At 64.5% G+C, this 19,204-nt stretch overlaps 5 protein-coding genes across 6 annotated transcripts; 3 read left to right on the forward strand and 2 right to left on the reverse strand.

Moving 5' to 3' along the window:
• Positions 1–1,783: 1,783 nt before the first annotated feature.
• BCAR1 (BCAR1 scaffold protein, Cas family member) lies at positions 1,784–8,517 on the forward strand. 2 transcript variants are annotated; one of them, XM_063167867.1, is made up of 7 exons: positions 1,784–1,853; positions 2,662–3,351; positions 4,552–4,713; positions 4,938–5,042; positions 5,447–6,595; positions 6,804–6,893; positions 7,227–8,517. In XM_063167867.1, exons 1-7 carry the CDS (start codon positions 1,842–1,844, stop codon positions 7,740–7,742), a joined length of 2,724 nt encoding a protein of 907 aa, XP_063023937.1. In that variant the 5' UTR covers positions 1,784–1,841; the 3' UTR covers positions 7,743–8,517. The 2 variants fall into 2 exon arrangements, with proteins under 2 accessions (XP_063023937.1, XP_063023936.1); XM_063167866.1 differs by lacking the exon at positions 1,784–1,853 and having other exon boundaries at positions 2,587–3,351.
• Positions 8,518–8,588: 71 nt separating this feature from the next.
• On the reverse strand, positions 8,589–9,974 carry LOC134424251 (probable D-lactate dehydrogenase, mitochondrial). Its single transcript, XM_063167869.1, has 5 exons — positions 9,858–9,974; positions 9,632–9,744; positions 9,242–9,383; positions 9,018–9,159; positions 8,589–8,915 (listed from the first exon to the last, which is right to left on the reverse strand). The coding sequence occupies exons 1-5, from the start codon at positions 9,945–9,947 to the stop codon at positions 8,893–8,895; spliced, it is 510 nt and encodes a 169-aa protein (XP_063023939.1). The 5' UTR covers positions 9,948–9,974; the 3' UTR covers positions 8,589–8,892.
• Positions 9,975–10,540: 566 nt separating this feature from the next.
• LOC134424056 (chymotrypsinogen 2-like) lies at positions 10,541–12,689 on the reverse strand. The gene is made up of 7 exons (XM_063167559.1): positions 12,612–12,689; positions 12,386–12,489; positions 12,188–12,267; positions 12,002–12,080; positions 11,315–11,495; positions 10,804–10,937; positions 10,541–10,729 (listed from the first exon to the last, which is right to left on the reverse strand). The coding sequence occupies exons 1-7, from the start codon at positions 12,676–12,678 to the stop codon at positions 10,568–10,570; spliced, it is 807 nt and encodes a 268-aa protein (XP_063023629.1). The 5' UTR covers positions 12,679–12,689; the 3' UTR covers positions 10,541–10,567.
• Positions 12,690–13,362: 673 nt separating this feature from the next.
• Positions 13,363–15,229, forward strand: LOC134424057 (chymotrypsinogen 2-like). The gene is made up of 7 exons (XM_063167560.1): positions 13,363–13,440; positions 13,563–13,666; positions 13,785–13,864; positions 13,972–14,050; positions 14,557–14,737; positions 14,830–14,963; positions 15,038–15,229. Exons 1-7 carry the CDS (start codon positions 13,374–13,376, stop codon positions 15,197–15,199), a joined length of 807 nt encoding a protein of 268 aa, XP_063023630.1. The 5' UTR covers positions 13,363–13,373; the 3' UTR covers positions 15,200–15,229.
• A 541-nt stretch (positions 15,230–15,770) lies between these two features.
• On the forward strand, positions 15,771–19,182 carry LOC134424252 (probable D-lactate dehydrogenase, mitochondrial). Its single transcript, XM_063167870.1, is given in 11 exon segments — positions 15,771–15,887; positions 16,001–16,113; positions 16,362–16,503; positions 16,586–16,727; positions 16,999–17,220; positions 17,223–17,435; positions 17,508–17,636; positions 18,278–18,405; positions 18,483–18,573; positions 18,660–18,771; positions 18,848–19,182. Coding segments are annotated over 11 exon segments (1,548 nt in total). The 5' UTR covers positions 15,771–15,797; the 3' UTR covers positions 19,014–19,182.
• Positions 19,183–19,204: the final 22 nt, after the last annotated feature.

Here is a 19,204-nt window from a genome sequence, read left to right on the forward strand (position 1 = left end):
TTGACAGTGAACACTTTGATCTGAGCATCAACATGGGGAGAGGGAAAAGTGATATTCCCACTGCTTTTAAGTCCAAAAGTAGGAAGCTTACGGCCCCTCAGCACCTACCTGAAGTCATGTGGTGACAGCTTCACCTTGGGGACACCTCAGGGATCCCAGGAAATCCTCAGTGGTGGACCCACGCCAGACTCAGGGTCTCCAAAGGAAACCCACCCTGGCTTCATGGGATCAGCTGCAGAGAGGTGGAGAGAGGCTGGGGAGCCCTGAGCCCATCCCAAGGATGTCCCGGTGCTCGGTGCCTGCACTGTCACCACTGTCACCAACAAGAGGAAACCACAGGGCTGAGGCTGCGCCCGCCGGGGCAGCTGCGGTTTGTGGGCTGCCACCAGCGGATGTCTCCCACCCACAGCCGTGCCTCAGTTTCCCTTTCTGCACTGATACACAGGGACACTTGCCTCCAAGATGGGGACAGTGGTGGTGGCTCAAGTACTGCTTTCTAGGGACAGACACGTTTGCAATCTGGCCTCAGCTCTGCTGCTGCACCCTGGTGTGGCCTGAGAGTAACCCTGGAGGGTGAGAGGAAATGCCTTGAGGGGGATGGCAGCCAGGAGGCACGGGCACAGTCAGGAGCACATTCCTGGCCTTTCCCCACACGCATCCTCACTCACTGGCCTGCAGCTCCCACACAGGCCCACTCATTGCCCACTTGCCCATGAGCTCACTGGCTGCAGGCACCGCTCGTGTCCCTTCCCTTGGTTCCCTCTGTGCTCTGGCTCTCCCATGCCTGGGGAGCAGCACGGGTGTCCGTGCAGCTTGTGCATGTCCGTAGGTCCTGTGCCCCCACGCAGCTCACACGTGTGCCTCCCACAGCTCCCAGCTGCAGCCGCCCTCCCAGCCTGCTCCCGGCTCTCTGCAGATGGTGTCAGGGACTGTGGTGCAGCACACAGTGATGCCAAACCAGGCTCACCAGCTGTTGGGCTGTCCATGGGCCATGGAGCCAGGCAACTGGAGCAGGCCTGACAGGCAGCTTGTGGTGTGCCACGGGTACGGTGGTGTGCCCTTTGTGCCAGGTGTCCCATGTGTGCCAGGGAGTGCCATTGCACCTACAGCTACACATTACTGGCCCCTTGTATGCCCCTGCTATACACACCATCCCCATTACACACCCCAGAACTCCCCAGTTACCTGTTACCCTTTATTGCACACCCATTCCACACCTGTTACACACCCATTAACCTTTAATGATCTTTTATCATTACACACCCATTGCAGAGCCTTTTTCCTTCACTTGCACATCGCATATAGACTTTGTTACACACCAAGTGCAGGCTCACTACAATACCTGTTGCACACCCTTCAGTGCACACATCTGTTGCACGACTGTTTCGCTCCCCTTACCCTTTGTCGCAGTTGGTCACACCCCTGGGCCGGTATCACACCCCTGGGCCGGTGTCACAGCCTTGGGCAGGTGTCACACCTCCCTGTCCGGTGTCACACCTCCCTGTCCGGTGTCACACCTCCCTGTCCGGTGTCACACCCCTGGCCGGTGTCACACCCGTTCCGCTCCCTTTACACACGCGTGCCTCACCCTGCGCCCCCCGTGCCCGCCCCGCCCCTCGCCGGAGACCCCGCCCCTTTCCCCGCCCCGGGCCCCGGGCCCCGCCCCCCGGGCGGGCGCAGCCAATGGGGGCGGGCGGAGCGGCCGGGCCGGGCGCGCGCGGCGCTATAACGATCCCTACGGCGCCGCCGCCGCCCGCGCGCCCCGGCCCCGCCGCCCCCGGCCCGGCCCGGCCCTCGGCCCCGCACCCGGCCCGCTGCGGCCGGAGCGGCCCCGCGGGAAGATGAACTACCTGGTGAGCGGGGACGCGGGGGGAGGGCACGGGGGCGTGCATGGGGACAGGTAGGGCGTGGGGGATCGGCTGCTGGGGGGCCCTGTTGGAGGAGGAGGAGGAGGAAGGCCTCAGCCCCCTCACCGCTCGGCCCGGGCAGGGCCTCTCCTGTGCGGCCGATCCCACTGGCGTGATCTTGGCCGAGCTCCCCCGCTCCGAGACGGCCAGGCCTTGCCTGCTCCCCTCCCTCCTGGCGGGGCAGGGAGCTGCGGGACTCGCGGGGGGCCCAGCGGGGCCAGGGGCCTCCCCAGGCCTCCGCCCCACCGGGCGGGGCGGCACCGGCGGCGGGCAGGGCCGCGGAACAGCCGGGACTCCGGGCCTGCCATCCCGGGCGGGCCGCGACCCGTCCCGCCGCCGCGGCCCCGAGCAGCGCTGGCAGGTGCCACCGGCGCCCGGCTGGGGGACCCCGCGGGGTGGAAGGGGCCCGGGCCCGACGGCGGGTGCCGTGCGATGGCCACGGCTGACTCACCGCCCCGGCACTTCCTCCCTCCCAGTCGGCGGAGGGAAGGGGCGGGAGAGGCAGAGGAGGCCCCCCGAAACCGGGGAGGCGGAAGGGCCCGGCCCCTTCCCAGCACCACCTCTGGGAAGGGTGGGTTTTGCTCCAGCGAGGAATCCCGCGGTGGCTGGAACGGGGAGATCCAGCTGGCGGGAGCTGCCGGCCCGCGGGGCTCCGTCCCGGTGCTGAGCTGCCGCCCCGCTCTCGCCCGCCGGGATGACGCCGCACCGGCCGGCGGGGCCCGGCTCACCGCCCCGGCGCGGGGCTCTCTTCCAGAACGTGCTGGCCAAGGCGCTGTACGACAACGTGGCCGAGTCCCCGGACGAGCTCTCCTTCCGCAAGGGCGACATCATGACGGTGCTGGAGCGCAACACGCAGGGGCTGGATGGCTGGTGGCTCTGTTCGCTCCATGGCCGGCAGGGCATCGTTCCCGGGAACCGCCTCAAGATTCTCGTGGGGATGTACGACAAGAAGCAGCCGCAGCAGCAAGCGCCTGCCCCGGCACAGGGACAGGCACCGCCGCAGCCATCTGTACCCCAGGCGGCTCTGCCCTTCCACCACCAAGGCGGCTACACCCCGCTGTCACCCGCCTCGCAGTACACCCCCATGCACCCTGCTTATGCACCCCAAGGGGACAATGTCTATCTGATGCCAGTCCCCAACAAGGGACAGCAGGGTCTGTACCCGGGCTCAGCACCCACTGGACAGTTTCCTCCTGCCCCAGCTAAGCAGCCTTCCACCTACCCGAAGCAGGCACCTCCCCACACCTTCCCCAACCCCGGCCAGGAAATCTACCAGGTTCCCCCCTCCCTGGGCCAGGCAGCAGAGGCGTACCCAGGGGGCTCTGCCAGTCCCCCCCAGGATGTCTACCAGGTTCCTCCTTCAGCTGGTCAGGCTCAAGAAATCTACCAGGTGCCGCCGTCATTGGACATGAGGAGCAGGGAAGGGCACAAGCCCCAGGGCAAGGTAAGATGGGGAGACTGGACGTGGGAGTGTGTTGTGTTTGTGGGGTGCTCTGTGGTCCATGGGTACAAGCGGGTGGCACAGCTTGGGCTTCTCAGCTTGCTACACTTGGAGCAGGCAGCCCATGTGCCCGTTGCTGGGGTTGTGTGGGCATCCTTGCCCACACTGCTGGCAGGAGTGGGTGCACTGGGAGGGTCCCTGCAGTGGCTGAGGTGCCCCAGTTGGTGTGAGCTGCCCCTCTTGGGGCTGGCACAGCATTCAGCACTCTGGTTCTTATGGTCTCTAATGTGGGCTGTGCTGGTGTCACCCAGGGCATGGCAGTGTGTTTGGTTTGGGCACAGAGTGTTGGTATCCCCAGAGCTATTTTGGGATGCTGGGTTCTGAAGCTGTGGCAGTAGCTGTGGTACCCAGCACAATGCTCTGAGGTTTTGTTCCACCTGGGAGCGCGCACAGGAACAGACAGGCAGTGCCAGCATTTCCCGACTGTGCCAGGCAGCCTGCCAGTGCTTGTAGGTACACTGGTGAGGCAAGGGTGAGGCACCAGGCTGTCCCCAGCACGGAGCCTAAGGGACACCGGCTTCCTTCTGGCTCTGCCCCTACCCTGGCACGTCATCCCGGGGAAGAGCAGTGAGGTGCTTTCAGTGTCGTGTTTTCCGGGAAGGCTACTCCAACTCGTACCCCTGGGAAGCAGCCAGGGAGGAGAGGGAGCTGCCAAATCACAGCCAGGGCACAAGGAACATCCGAAAAGGAAGAACCAGCCCAACACCTCAGCCCTCCTTGGCACTGGTTGGGCAGGGTGCCGTTACCCTCCGGGTTTGGTTATTTTCCGCTCTGGTGTCACCATGAAATGACCCATTCAGGCCTGGAGCTGTGGGCAGGGAGGGGTCTCCAGGTGTTGGCAGACCCCGGCCCATGCCTGGATCGGCCGTTGCTTTCTGCCTGCCACGGCTGTGCCGGCCGGGCTTTGTCTCTCGCAGAGACTCTCTCGCCGCTATAAATAACCGGTGATATCATCCCGTCCCCGGCACCGCCGCACACCCGGCCGGGGAGCGCCCTCCCGTGGCACCGGGCCGACCCTGATTCCAGGCAATCCAGTGTGGAATCCAAACCATCCTCTCTCTGGCCCTGGTGCTGGCTTTGGGGAATGATGCAGGGTGGGAGATGCTCGGTAGTGCCCACATCATGTCTCTTCCCTCTTTGCAGGTGCTGGTGCCCACCCGTGTGGGCCAGGTGTATGTCTATGACTCCCCCAAGGGTGAGCAGGTTGAGTACGATTTCCCTCGCCACCTGATCTCCACGGGCTCCCAGGAGATCTATGACGTGCCGCCTGTCCGAGGAGGGGTCCCCAGCCAGTTCAGCCAGGAGGTGAGACTGCTGTGGGTGTCAGGGGGGAATCTCTGGATCTGCCCTTAAAAATGGGAGATGATCTGTCACAGCCTGAGATCCATGCCGGGCTAAATTGCACCCAAAACTATACCATATGGACCTCAGTGCCACTTCTGAGTACCTCCACCATTCCCTGGTCCCTGAGAGGAGGTGGGTGACCACACCATCTCTCTGACACATCCTCTTGTGTTCCCCCTCTCCAGGTCTACGACACTCCTCCCATGGCAGTGAAGGGTCCCAATGGGCAGGACCCAGGGCAAGAGATCTATGATGTGCCCCCCAGTGTGGAGAAGAACTTGCACCAAACTGTAAGTGCTGCTGGGAAGCTCCCAGCTTCTTTGCATAAGAATGACAAACAGATTTTTACAGGGAGAAAAATAATTTACTAAATCAGTCTCCCCAGAGATGTCGTGATGTCCCTGGCACTGGAGGCTTTCAGAATGCCAAGGAATGGATTGCTGGATGTTCACATCCAGGGGATGAGGTTGGACCAGATGATCTTTCAAAGTCCCTTCCAACCTGGGCTGCTCTAGGATTTTTTGATTCCTGTGCCAAAGGGCAGGGGCACCCCTGGGGTGCATGGCTTCATCCCAGTGATGTCTTGGATGCTCAGTGCTGGCATTTGCATGCCCTGCAGCTCAGGGCAGCCACATGCCCGTCCCAGGCCAGCTCTCCCAGCAGTGCTGACAGTGCCACCGCTCTGCCCTTGCAGGTGTACGATGTCCCCCCCTCAGTGAGCAAGGACGTGCCCGATGGCCCGGCGCGGGAGGAGACGTACGATGTGCCACCCGCCTTTGCCAAGCAGAAAGCCTTCGAGCCCTCCCGCCACCCCCTGATCCTGGCCCAGCAGGAGCCCTACTTGCCAGAGGACGTCTACGATGTGCCCCCAGCAGCTGGGAAAGGTGCTCCTGAGCTGCCACTCTCCCACGAGATCTACGATGTGCCCCCCAGCCTCAAGAAGCTGGGGGGATCCAGCTTCCCCTCCCAGGAGGTGTACGATGTGCCCCGGGACCTGCACGCCCCGGGCAAGGGCTCAGTGGACACGGAGGGCGAGTACATCTACGACGTCCCCCCACAAGTGGACCGTGAGGCCAAGGGTGCTGACGCCAAGCGCCTCTCGGCTTCCAGCACAGGCAGCACCCGCAGCAACGTCTCCACATCCTCGCTGGACGTGGTGCCTGTGAAGGAGCCGGCTAAGGGAGCCGGCAAGGAGTTCTCCCTGGACTTGGATGCCGCCATGGAGACGCTGGCCAAGCTCCAGAGTGGCGTCAGCAGCGCTGTCTCCTACCTCATGTCCTTTATCAGCACCAACTGGCGCAGCCCCGAGCACATGGAGGCCAATGCTGCCAACATCCGTGGGGCAGCCGAGGGCGTCCGGACAGCCCTCCGGGACCTGCTGGAGTTTGCCCGGGGGGCAGTGGGCAATGCTGCCCAGGCCTCTGACCGCTCTCTCTACACCAAGCTCAGCAAGCAGCTGCAGAAGATGGAGGAGGTCTACCAGGCCCTGGCACGGCACGGCCAAGCGCTGGACGCTTGCCACTGGGCCCCCAGTGCTCTGGCCAGCAGCAAGCCAGGCACAGACGACTTGGAGCACTTCATCATGCACTCACGTGGTGTTCCTGATGACACTAAGCAGTTGGCTTCCTTCCTGCATGGCAATGCCTCCCTTCTCTTTAAACGGACAAAGCCGGCGGTGGAGAGTGGTGGCCATGGGCCCCCTCACCCCTCCGACAAGGCCAGCAGCATCCAGTCACGGCCCCTGCCCTCCCCTCCCAAGTTGCTGGCCCAGGAGTCACCTGATGGGCCCTACGAGAACAGCGAGAGCGGCTGGATGGAGGATTATGACTATGTGCATCTCCAGGTGGGCACGGGTATGGGGGCTGCTTCCCACAGGTAGTGTTTATGATGGTGTCTCTCTGGCACAAGGGGGATTAGGCAGCTCTGCTTCTGCCTGTGTTTTGCTCTTACCCTCCAGCTTGAGGGCTTTGTGGACCAGGGATGTCCCAGGGCAGGGGGGGCTCTATGGCAAGGCTGATGTTGCTGACCCCTTCTATGTCATGCCCCTGCAGGGCAAGGAGGAGTTTGAGAAGACCCAGAAGGAACTGCTGGAGAAAGGCAACATCATCCGGCAGAGCAAGGACCAGCTGGAGCACCAGCAGGTAAGGGCACTGGGGCAGGCAGGTGGGTGCTGCTATGCACAGGGCCCCATGTCTTGCTTCTGTTGTAACCTCTGCTGCTGGTCTGACCACAGCCTTCTTCCCTGGATGTTCTCATGGTACATTCTATCTTTCCTTCCATACCAGTGCTATGCTAGTAAAGAGGGGAGTAGGCACCTTGATCCTGGAGAGGAGCCTAGCATGGCTGTCCTGGCTGGTGCTGTCTCACTGTGTTCCTTGGGGCTGGTGGCCATGGCCACCTGTGCTGGTGGCTCCATAGAGGGGAGCAGGTGCTGGCTCAGTGGCCACCCTGCCCCATGCCTGTCTCTCCCACAGCTGAAGCAGTTTGAGCGGCTGGAGCAGGAGGTGACGCGCCCCATCGACAACGACCTGTCCAACTGGAGCCCCCCCCAGCACTACAGCCCCGCGCGGGGCGGGGGGACACTGTGTCCTGCTGACCGCCAGCTCCTCCTCTTCTACCTGGAGCAGTGCGAGGCCAACCTCACCACGCTCACCAATGCTGTCGATGCCTTCTTCACTGCTGTCAGCACCAACCAACCTCCCAAGATCTTTGTGGCCCACAGCAAGTTTGTCATCCTCAGTGCCCACAAGCTCGTCTTTATTGGGGACACGCTGTCCCGCCAGGCCAAGGCCCAGGACGTCCAGCACAAGGTGATGCACTACAGCAACCTCCTCTGTGAGATGCTCAAGGAGATCGTGATGACCACCAAGGCAGCCGCCCTCCACTACCCATCGCCTTCTGCCTCCAAGGACATGGTGGAGCGTGTCAAGGACCTCGCCAACAGCACGCAGCAGTTCAGGATGGTGCTGGGCCAGCTGGCAGCCATGTGATGGCCTCAGGGCCACTGTCCCCTCTCTCTGGCCCCCACCCTTCCCCAGACATGCATTTCCCTCCACGCAAGTCCTTTCTACCCGGTGTAAGCTGACATGTACATAGAGACTCCCATGCACACCGGGGGGCTGGGGCTCTGTGGGAATAGAGGTGAGGGGCTGAAGCCATCATACCCCTTCCTCCTCCCTCTGGCCAGGGGCCAGGAATGGTTTGAGCTGGGCCCATAACAAAGCAAAGCTGGGAGGTGGATCTGTGTCCACTCCTTGCCCACTGTCCTCTCTCCATACAAAACTAGCACCAGTTCTGGGCTGAAGGGCATGGGGCCATGTCCCTGGTGAGCCAAGGGTGTACCTGGCAACTTGAGATGCAATTTGAGATGCCCTTTGTTATGCTGTGGCTGCTCTGCTCTCGGAAAGACTGTACGGAGAACTCCATGGTGGCCAGGAGGTCCTAATGGTGTGGAAGCCATCTCCTGTGATGGTGGGACAGTGACAGAGATGGGTTGTACTGTCCCCTTGTGTGCTGGAGGCTGGGGATAGGGGTCCCCAGGGGGGTTAGGGGTGGTGGGGAGCTGCTGGGGCAGGAAGGGGCTAACGTGTGCGTTCTCACGTCTCGGGTTGTGCTACAGTACCAGCTGTGACCGAAACGCGAACTGAAATTGGTGCCTTTTGAACACAGGGGAAGCTTCCGCTGGTTCCCGGAGCTACCACGTGGCAGCCCCCTCCAAAACTTGGCCCCAAGTCCCTCAGCACTATAAAGATTTGCCTAGAAACACCCCTTATCTCCTGGGTATCTGCATGTGCCTGCTGGGCTGAGGGAGAGGCCCTGTGGCAGGGCTGGGGAGATCCTGTCCTCCTAAAAAACTAGCCTGTGGAGACTGCTGGTGCACAGAGGGTTAATGGGACACAAGGGGTGGGCCTATAAGAGGGTTGGGGGGAAATGAGGGGTGGTAGTGCAGGGCACTAGGGCCACATGGCCGTAGAACCAGTATCAGATGAGTCTCCATCACAGCACCTTGCCAGGGGCCATGGTCACAACGTGACCTGTGGGTTTGGTGTGGCAGAGAGGATGGTAGCCCATGACCCCAAGTATTCCTGGTCCTGGCTATCCATCCTTTCCAGAACCTCAGGAACCATGGCAACCCCTCTGCTACTGCCCTGGAATCAGCATACCTGTGGACACCACACAATTCACAGCTCCTTAAGTGTGTCCTCATCACCAGCCCCTACACTGCTGTCACTCCCAGCCCCATGACCCCCTCACGCCCACAGTACCGACAGGGAACCAGAGCCCGGTGCCACGCAGGTGCTTATTGAGGGCCTTGTGGGTGACACCGGGCTCCACCGCCACCGAGAAGTCCTCGAGGCTCAGCTCTGCGATGGCGTCCATGCGGCTCAGGTCAAAGCAGACGCCGCCCTGGCACAGGGGCACCCGGGGCTGAGGGCACGGCCGGGCACCCAGAGCCCCTGGGGGTCAGGGGTGCCGGGGCAGCCCATACCTGCACGGCATTGACGCCTCCTTCCAGGCCGGTCCCGGTGCCGAAGGGCACCATGGGCACGCGGCTGCGGTGACAGAGGGCTGCCAGCTCCTGCACCTGCTCCACCGCCTGGGGCCACACCACCACGTCCGGGGGGGCACACCTGGGCACAGGCAGCACCACTGACCAGCTGACTTGACCCTCGCCATGGCCCTTGCCCAGCCGGGCATTGTCACCTGCCTCTTCCCTTCCCCACGGCCCTTTGTCTACCCAAACATTTCCCATTCCCGGACCAGGCCCCTCCTGTATAACCCTCCCCTTACAATGCTTCTTGCCTTCCCCCTTCCCTTCCCTATGACCCTTCCCCTGATCCTTCCCCTCCCCAGGGCTCCCAGCCCCAGGGGCACTCACGGGTGCATGGACTCATCGTGGCCGTGCTGCTCCCGCACCGCTGTGGCCGTGGAGACATTGGGGGCCCCGACCACGGCCCTCAGGGCCTCCACGAAGGCAGGGGGCAGCGAGGGCTGCGGGGGAACAACGAGCGCCCGTCAGGGATGCCCTGGACAGGGTCTGATCGCGGGCACGAGGCCGAGTGGCCACGTCAGGGCCCGAGTGGCCTTTGGAGCCCCGGCCCCACCTTGGAGCAGCAGCTGCGGCGCCCCAGGGCTGCTGCCAGCGCCAGCACCCTCCGCAGGGCCATGTTGCAACGGGACAAGAACGGCACCATGGGAACTGCACGGCCTGGGACATTGCCCTCCCCCGCAGCCTGTCTGGCCCTCCCCCACGCTGACACCTTAAGGTGGCTCCAGCCACGCGCCAGTGTGTCCCTGCCAGAGGGACCTGGGTCCCACCGGTGCCTGTGCTCATGTTCCTGTGCTGTCCCCTGCCTGGGCCGAGTCACTGCATTTATCATGGCCCTACCATTACAGGTGTCCCCATGCCTGCTCAAGTATCCCTGCAGCTGGGCAGGGGTCCATGACCCCATAGGAGACCACATGTCCCCACACTCCTCCCTTCCCAATGAGGGGTCTGCATGCCCCCTGCCCCTCTGTTCCTGTGCGCAGCCAGGTTTCCCCATTTGGGCACAGCAGTCACCATGTACCCCTGTCCATCTGTCCCCATTCCCAAGCAGGTGTCACCAAGTCCCCCTGTCCATCTGTCCCCGTTCCCAGCCAGGTGTCCCCATGCCACTCAGCACTCCTGGACAGGTGTCCTCCAGCCCGGAGAACTGACCACAGCGCACCGCATGCCCCGAACATCAGCCCGCCCCGAGCCCGGCTCCCGGGTGTCCCGGCATGGTGACAAGGACACAGTGTACTCAGGGGGTGGCAGCGTTTATTGAGGGCCTCAGTTGGCCTCCAGGATGGAGTCGATCCAGTCGCGGAGCTTGGTGACGCGGGCGTACACGCCAGGAGTCTTGGTGTCGCAGGTGCTGCTGCCCCAGGAGACGATGCCCACCAGGTTCCAGGCGCCGTCCTTCTGGCACACCAGCGGGCCCCCGGAGTCGCCCTGCACGGGGCAAAAGGTGAGCACCGGGCCGGGGCCCAGAGCCAACGGGGGCAGTGGGGGCCAGGGGCACCTACCATGCAGGAAGTGGCTCCATCGGCACCGGCACAGACCATCACGTCGCGGATGCGGAAGCCCCAGAACTCCTTGCACTGGGTGTTGGTGAGCAGGGGCAGAGCCACCTGCTGCAGCACGGCCGGAGTGTGATCGGCTGCGGGGAGAGGGCAGCGTCAGTGCCGGCACCGGAAGCAGGAATGGGGAAGGGGCTGGGATGGGGAGGGTGGCACCGTGAGGATGGGGGCGATGGGTACTGGATTGGGTCAGGCTTGGGGGTTGGTGCTGGGATGAGGAATGGGACTGAGACAGAGATGGAGATATGGGAATGGGATGGGGATCCAGATTCACATTTGCATGGGGATCTGGATGGGAGATCGCCATGCCATGAGCATTATGAGTTAGCATTATGAGGATGGGGACTGACCATATGGATGAGCAAGGGGACAGGCAAGACCTCAGACAAGGATGGGAATGGGGATTTGGATGAGGCAGGGGACAGGAATGGAGATGGGAACAAGAAAGTGCAGGTACCGTTGGCATCAGTGAGCCCCCAGCCAGTGGTGACACAGGTCATTCCCCCCGGGAATTCGTCAGTGGCCTTGGGCAGGCAGACGGGGGACACACGATCCGACAGCTGAGCTGGAGTGGCCAGTTTGATCAGGGTGATGTCGTCGTGGATGGTCAGCATGTTGAACTTGGGGTTCTTGAAGACCTGAAGCACGCAGCACTGCTCTCAGCACCTGCACCCCCTGCCAGGGTGCCAGGCACTGGGCACGCCACAGGGATCAGTAGGGCCCTTGGGGACCAATGGGGACCGCGGGGGCTGCTCCGGTGGGTCCCGTGATGGCAGGGTGTCTGAGCTGCAGGGCCCAGTCCCTGCGACACTGGGGTGCAGGGACATCCCCGGTCACGACCCCTGCTAGGATGAAATGGACCCTGAGGCCTGAACCCCTATGCCTCGTGAGTTCCTGGGAACATGGGGACATGCAGGGCACCTGACCTGAAGGATGAGTGGGAGCAGGGACACCCCAGGGGATTGCCGTGCAGGGATGTGAGATACCATAGACACCTCGGGGAACCCTGGCCCTCTGGAGAAGGGGACCCGGGGACTCCTCAGGAGCACGAGCCCCAGGACAAGGGGGACCGGGACATCAGCCCCCAGGCCGCCTGTGGTGGCCGCGGGATCCCGCAGGCACACGGACCCCGCCCCGCAGGTACCTTCTCGATTTTCAGCTCCTGCTGATCAGGGCCGGGTGCGTCCTGGTCGTAGGCGCCCACCACCACGGTGTCGGTTTTCCTGGGCACAGGCAGGCGCTGAGCACGGTGCACCGGCACCGCGGGTTCCCAGGGCACCCCGTGCCCGTGCCCAGCCCCGGCCCGGCCCGCGGCGCAGCCGGTGCCTACCTGACGCCGCAGTGCGCAGCGGTGACCACCCAGTTCTCGCTGATCAGGGAGCCGCCGCAGAAGTGGAAGCCGTTGTAGCGCTGCCGGGGAGAGCTGCCCTCAGCGCCCGGCACCGGCGCCGGCGCCAAGGCCGGCGTGCTCCGTGCCCGGGCCCCGCACGGCACCCACCCCTGCCCCCGGCCCCTGCAGCGCTCTCACCTGCAGGGACACCTGCCATGGCCAGGACCCTGCCACCGCCGCCTCTCCGTTCACAATGCGGTTGTAGCCGCGGATGACGGGTGTGATGGCGGGCACGCCGCAGTCTGCGGGACACAGGCGGCCGTGGGACGGCGGCTCCGGCCGCCCCGGCCCCGTGTCCTCTCCCCACCGCTCCCACCCGCCCCAGCCCCGAGCCCACCCCGCCAAGCCCCACCACCCCACGCACTCTCAGGGAGGGCGGCACGGGCAAAGCCCGCCAGAGCCAGGCAGCTCAACACCCACAGCAGAGCCATTGCCACTGGTGAGGACTGACCTGCCCGGCACCCGGTGGCTCTTAAATGCACCCCTGGGCACCTCCCCGCTGCTGCTGGCCTTGCCACCGTGGCCTTGGGAGATAGCGTGGCAGCTGGTGTGGTGCCACTGGCACATTGCCAGTTCTGGAATCTTCTCACACAACTCTTTGGCGTCCCAGGCACCTGGACCTCTGGATGAAGCCCTATCTGTGTGGCAGGTTGGACGGTCTCTGCAGACCCAGCCCTAAGAGAACTCCAAGGTCCTTCCAAACTCCACCACTCCATGACAAAATGTGCAGGCAGCCCAGAAAACCCCACTGTATCTTGGGCTACAACTGCAGCACCTTGGGCAGCATGTCAAGGGAGGGGATTCTGCTCCTCTACTCCACTATGCAGAAACCATGCATGCAGTGCTGTGTCCAGCTCTGGCACCCCAATTATGAAGGACATGGGCGAGTTGGATTGATTCCAAGGAAACTTAGGAGCCAGCATTTAGTCCAGGCCAGTGCTGTCCCACAGCCATAGCCAAGGATACTGGCTCCAGGTGCCATGTTCCCAGGCCTTTCCTGGAAGAAGTTCCAGCTGCCACGCTATCTCCCAAGGCCACGGTGGCAAGGCCAGCAGCAGCGGGGAGGTGCCCAGGGGTGCATTTAAGAGCCACCGGGTGCCGGGCAGGTCAGTCCTCACCAGTGGCAATGGCTCTGCTGTGGGTGTTGAGCTGCCTGGCTCTGGCGGGCTTTGCCCGTGCCGCCCTCCCTGAGAGTGCGTGGGGTGGTGGGGCTTGGCGGGGTGGGCTCGGGGCTGGGGCGGGTGGGAGCGGTGGGGAGAGGACACGGGGCCGGGGCGGCCGGAGCCGCCGTCCCACGGCCGCCTGTGTCCCGCAGACTGCGGCGTGCCCGCCATCACACCCGTCATCCGCGGCTACAACCGCATTGTGAACGGAGAGGCGGCGGTGGCAGGGTCCTGGCCATGGCAGGTGTCCCTGCAGGTGAGAGCGCTGCAGGGGCCGGGGGCAGGGGTGGGTGCCGTGCGGGGCCCGGGCACGGAGCACGCCGGCCTTGGCGCCGGCGCCGGTGCCGGGCGCTGAGGGCAGCTCTCCCCGGCAGCGCTACAACGGCTTCCACTTCTGCGGCGGCTCCCTGATCAGCGAGAACTGGGTGGTCACCGCTGCGCACTGCGGCGTCAGGTAGGCACCGGCTGCGCCGCGGGCCGGGCCGGGGCTGGGCACGGGCACGGGGTGCCCTGGGAACCCGCGGTGCTGGTGCACCGTGCTCAGCGCCTGCCTGTGCCCAGGAAAACCGACACCGTGGTGGTGGGCGCCTACGACCAGGACGCACCCGGCCCTGATCAGCAGGAGCTGAAAATCGAGAAGGTACCTGCGGGGCGGGGTCCGTGTGCCTGCGGGATCCCGCGGCCACCACAGGCGGCCTGGGGGCTGATGTCCCGGTCCCCCTTGTCCTGGGGCTCGTGCTCCTGAGGAGTCCCCGGGTCCCCTTCTCCAGAGGGCCAGGGTTCCCCGAGGTGTCCATGGTATCTCACATCCCTGCACGGCAATCCCCTAGGGTGTCCCTGCTCCCACTCATCCTTCAGGTCAGGTGCCCTGCATGTCCCCATGTTCCCAGGAACTCACGAGGCATAGGGGTTCAGGCCTCAGGGTCCATTTCATCCTAGCAGGGGTCGTGACCGGGGATGTCCCTGCTCCCCAGTGTCGCAGGGACTGGGCCCTGCAGCTCAGACACCCTGCCATCACGGGACCCACAGGAGCAGCCCCCGCAGTCCCCATTGGTCCCCAAGGGCCCTACTGATCCCTGTGGCGTGCCCAGTGCCTGGCACCCTGGCAGGGGGTGCAGGTGCTGAGAGCAGTGCTGCGTGCTTCAGGTCTTCAAGAACCCCAAGTTCAACATGCTGACCATCCACGACGACATCACCCTGATCAAACTGGCCACTCCAGCTCAGCTGTCGGATCGTGTGTCCCCCGTCTGCCTGCCCAAGGCCACTGACGAATTCCCAGGGGGAATGACCTGTGTCACCACTGGCTGGGGGCTCACTGATGCCAACGGTACCTGCACCTCACAGTGCCACCCTCCCCATCCCAGCCCCTTCCCCATTCCTGCTTCCGGTGCCGGCACTGACGCTGCCCTCTCCCCGCAGCCGATCACACTCCGGCCGTGTTGCAGCAGGTGGCTCTGCCCCTGCTCACCAACACCCAGTGCAAGGAGTTCTGGGGCTTCCGCATCCGCGACGTGATGGTCTGTGCCGGCGCCGACGGAGCCTCTTCCTGCATGGTAGGTGCCCCTGGCCCCCACTGCCCCCGTTGGCTCTGGGCCCCGGCCCGGTGCTCACCTTTTGCCCCGTGCAGGGCGACTCCGGGGGCCCGCTGGTGTGCCAGAAGGACGGCGCCTGGAACCTGGTGGGCATCGTCTCCTGGGGCAGCAGCACCTGCGACACCAAGTCTCCCACCGTGTACGCCCGCGTCACCAAGCTCCGCGACTGGATCGACTCCATCCTGGAGGCCAACTGAGGCCCTCAATAAACGCTGCCACCCCCTGAGTACACTGTGTCCTTGTCACCATGCTGGGACGACCAGGAGTGGGGCTCGGGGCGGGCGGGTGGCCGGGAGACCCCCAGCTGAGTTTCGGGGCATGCGGTGGACTGTGGTCAGTTCTCCGGGCTGGAGGACACCTGTCCAGGAGTGCTGAGTGGCATGGGGACACCTAGCTGGGAACGGGGACAGATGGACAGGGGGACTTGGTGACTGCTGTGCCCAAATGGGGAAACCTGGCTGCGCACAGGAACAGAGGGGCAGGGGGCATGCAGACCCCTCATTGGGAAGGGAGGAGTGTGGGGACATGTGGTCTCCTATGGGGTCATGGACCCCTGCCCAGCTGCAGGGATACTTGAGCAGGCATGGGGACACCTGTAATGGTAGGGCCATGGTGAATGCAGTGACTCGGCCCAGGCAGGGGACAGCACAGGAACATGAGCACAGGCACCGGTGGGACCCAGGTCCCTCTGGCAGGGACACACTGGCGCGTGGCTGGAGCCACCTTAAGGTGTCAGCGTGGGGGAGGGCCAGACAGGCTGCGGGGGAGGGCAATGTCCCAGGCCGTGCAGTTCCCATGGTGCCGTTCTTGTCCCGTTGCAACATGGCCCTGCGGAGGGTGCTGGCGCTGGCAGCAGCCCTGGGGCGCCGCAGCTGCTGCTCCAAGGTGGGGCCGGGGCTCCAAAGGCCACTCGGGCCCTGACGTGGCCACTCGGCCTCGTGCCCGCGATCAGACCCTGTCCAGGGCATCCCTGACGGGCGCTCGTTGTTCCCCCGCAGCCCTCGCTGCCCCCTGCCTTCGTGGAGGCCCTGAGGGCCGTGGTCGGGGCCCCCAATGTCTCCACGGCCACAGCGGTGCGGGAGCAGCACGGCCACGATGAGTCCATGCACCCGTGAGTGCCCCTGGGGCTGGGAGCCCTGGGGAGGGGAAGGATCAGGGGAAGGGTCATAGGGAAGGGAAGGGGGAAGGCAAGAAGCATTGTAAGGGGAGGGTTATACAGGAGGGGCCTGGTCCGGGAATGGGAAATGTTTGGGTAGACAAAGGGCCGTGGGGAAGGGAAGAGGCAGGTGACAATGCCCGGCTGGGCAAGGGCCATGGCGAGGGTCAAGTCAGCTGGTCAGTGGTGCTGCCTGTGCCCAGGTGTGCCCCCCCGGACGTGGTGGTGTGGCCCCAGGCGGTGGAGCAGGTGCAGGAGCTGGCAGCCCTCTGTCACCGCAGCCGCGTGCCCATGGTGCCCTTCGGCACCGGGACCGGCCTGGAAGGAGGCGTCAATGCCGTGCAGGTATGGGCTGCCCCGGCACCCCTGACCCCCAGGGGCTCTGGGTGCCCGGCCGTGCCCTCAGCCCCGGGTGCCCCTGTGCCAGGGCGGCGTCTGCTTTGACCTGAGCCGCATGGACGCCATCGCAGAGCTGAGCCTCGAGGACTTCTCGGTGGCGGTGGAGCCCGGTGTCACCCACAAGGCCCTCAATAAGCACCTGCGTGGCACCGGGCTCTGGTTCCCTGTCGGTACTGTGGGCGTGAGGGGGTCATGGGGCTGGGAGTGACAGCAATGGAGGTGCTGGGGATTCCTTTAGGCCTGGGCATTGTGGGATTGTTGGGGGTGCTGTGGTGTCCACAGGTGTGCTGTGCTCCGAGGGGTTCCCATAGAAATGGGAATGCCATGGCCCCATTCCTTTTGAGGGTGCCCACAGTATTGCTGTGGTTGAAGTCCCGGTGGTGTCCATGTGGGAGTGGACTCCATCCCCACCTGCCTCCCCTGCCCATTCCCTGCTTGCAGACCCTGGGGCGGATGCCTCACTGTGTGGCATGGCTGCCACGGGTGCCTCGGGCACCAATGCTGTGCGCTACGGCGCCATGCGCCCCAACGTGCTCAACCTGCGCGTGGTGCTGCCGGACGGGCGCCTGCTCCACACCGCCGGCCCTGGCCGCCATCCCAGGTGGGCGCTGGGGGGCTGGGAGGCCGTGCTGGGCCTGCCCTGTGCCAGGGGAGTGCCCGCTCACCAGCTCTGTGCAGGAAGCGGGCGGCCGGCTATGACCTGACCTCACTCTTCGTGGGCTCTGAGGGCACCCTGGGCTTCCTGACCCAGGCCACGCTGCGCCTGCACCCGCTGCCCGAGGCCTCTGCTGTCACCATCGCCTCCTTCCCCAGCGTGGGGGCGGCCGTGGCCTGCACCGTGCAGGTGCTGCAGGCTGCCGTGCCCGTGGCCCGCATCGGTGAGTACCCACAGCCAGAGGAGGGGGTCCAGGTGCCCCTGGTGGAGCCCAACACTGCTTCCTCCCACCCAGAGTTCCTGGATGAGGTGATGGCTGATGCCTGCAGCCGCTTCAGTGAGATGGGGCTGCCAGTGGCGGCCACGCTCCTCCTGGAGCTGCACGGCTCCCGGCATAGCCTGGCTGAGCAGCAGCAGCAGACGGGTATGGCTTGGAATCGGGAGGAGGAGGGAATGTCTGGGGCTGGAGGCCATGATGGACACCCAGGCATGAGGAATGGGTCCCCAGGGACAGGGGGATCAGGGTGTTCAGAAGTGAAGCATGGTGCTGAGGGGCCATGAGTGATGAATGTTCAGGACATGGGAGAGTGGGACCAGGCATGTCCTGGGGTGAGGGATGGGTGCCCAGGGCTGGGTGGGGACTGGAGACCATGAGGTCATCAGGATGAGGGACAAGTGACCAGAGCCTAGAACTGGGGGTCTGGAGTCATGGATGGCTGCCTGTGGATAGGAGATGGGAGATCAGGGGTGTCCTGAGGAAAGGCGTAGATGCCCAGGACCAGGGAGAGGGGACCAGCAATGGATGCTTGGAATGGGGACTGGGAAGACACTAGGGTGAGGGATGGGGGTGTGCTCTGGGGGTCTGCTTAGGGGTTCATGAACATGGGACAGGGGGGACTAGGGGTGTCACAGGGTGGTGGACAGGGACCCAGGGACAAGGGACAGAGGGACCAGGAGTATCCCAGGATGTGGATGGTGCCCAGGATGCGCACTGGAGGCGCTGGGTAAGGGCTGGGTGCCTGGGGGTGCCGTGGGTCCTGTCCCAGAGCTCCTGGTCACCTTCAGAGGAGATTGTGCAACAGAACGGTGGCTCCAGCCTGGCCTGGGCGGAGGGGCAGGAGGAGCGGGAGCGGCTCTGGTCCATGCGCCACAACGCCTGGTACGCTGCCCTGGCCCTGCGGCCCGGCTGCCAGGTAGGCACAGGGGTGGGGATGATGGCAGCGGCGCCCGTGGTGCTCTGAGTGCCACAGCTCTGCTCTCCCTGGCCCAGGGCTACTCCACTGACGTCTGTGTGCCCATCTCCCGCCTGCCTGATGTGGTGGTGGAGACCAAGCAGGACCTGCAGGCCTCCAACATCACTGGTGAGCAGGGCCACAGCCCCCTGGGACAGAGGGGATGGGGGTCACCATGCTCCATGCCACACCCCGTCTGAGCCATGGCCTTGCAGGACCCATGGTGGGACACGTGGGCGATGGCAACTTCCACTGCATCCTCGTCTTCAACTCCCAGGACCCGGAGGAGGCCCAGCGCATCCACGCCTTCACCGAGCGCCTGGGCAGGTGGGGCCAGGGTGCTCTGGGGGGCCGGGGCTGGACGGACAGATGTCCCCATCCCCTGTCCTTCCCTGTCCCGCAGGCGGGCGCTGGCAGCAGGGGGCACCTGCACCGGGGAGCACGGCGTGGGGCTGGGCAAGCGGGCACTGCTGCAGGAGGAGCTGGGCCCGGAGGGCCTGGACACCCTGCGCTCCATCAAGGCTGCACTCGACCCCCACAACCTCATGAACCCTGGCAAGGTGCTCTGAGGGGCAGCACCAGCACTGCGCTGGCACTGGGGAGCCTCAGCCCCTGGAGGTAAGGCCAGGGTGGCCATGCTGCCCTGCAGTGCCACTGCAGGTGCTCCTACTGATCACCCTATCCCCACTTCTGGGGGTCAGGGATGCCCAAACCCCCAATAAACCCTTTGGACTCACACCGTCCGTGTGCCGTGAAGTTT

This window comes from Melospiza melodia, chromosome 13 (genome assembly GCF_035770615.1).
Source record: "Melospiza melodia melodia isolate bMelMel2 chromosome 13, bMelMel2.pri, whole genome shotgun sequence".
In the NCBI taxonomy this organism is placed as follows: domain Eukaryota; kingdom Metazoa; phylum Chordata; class Aves; order Passeriformes; family Passerellidae; genus Melospiza; species Melospiza melodia.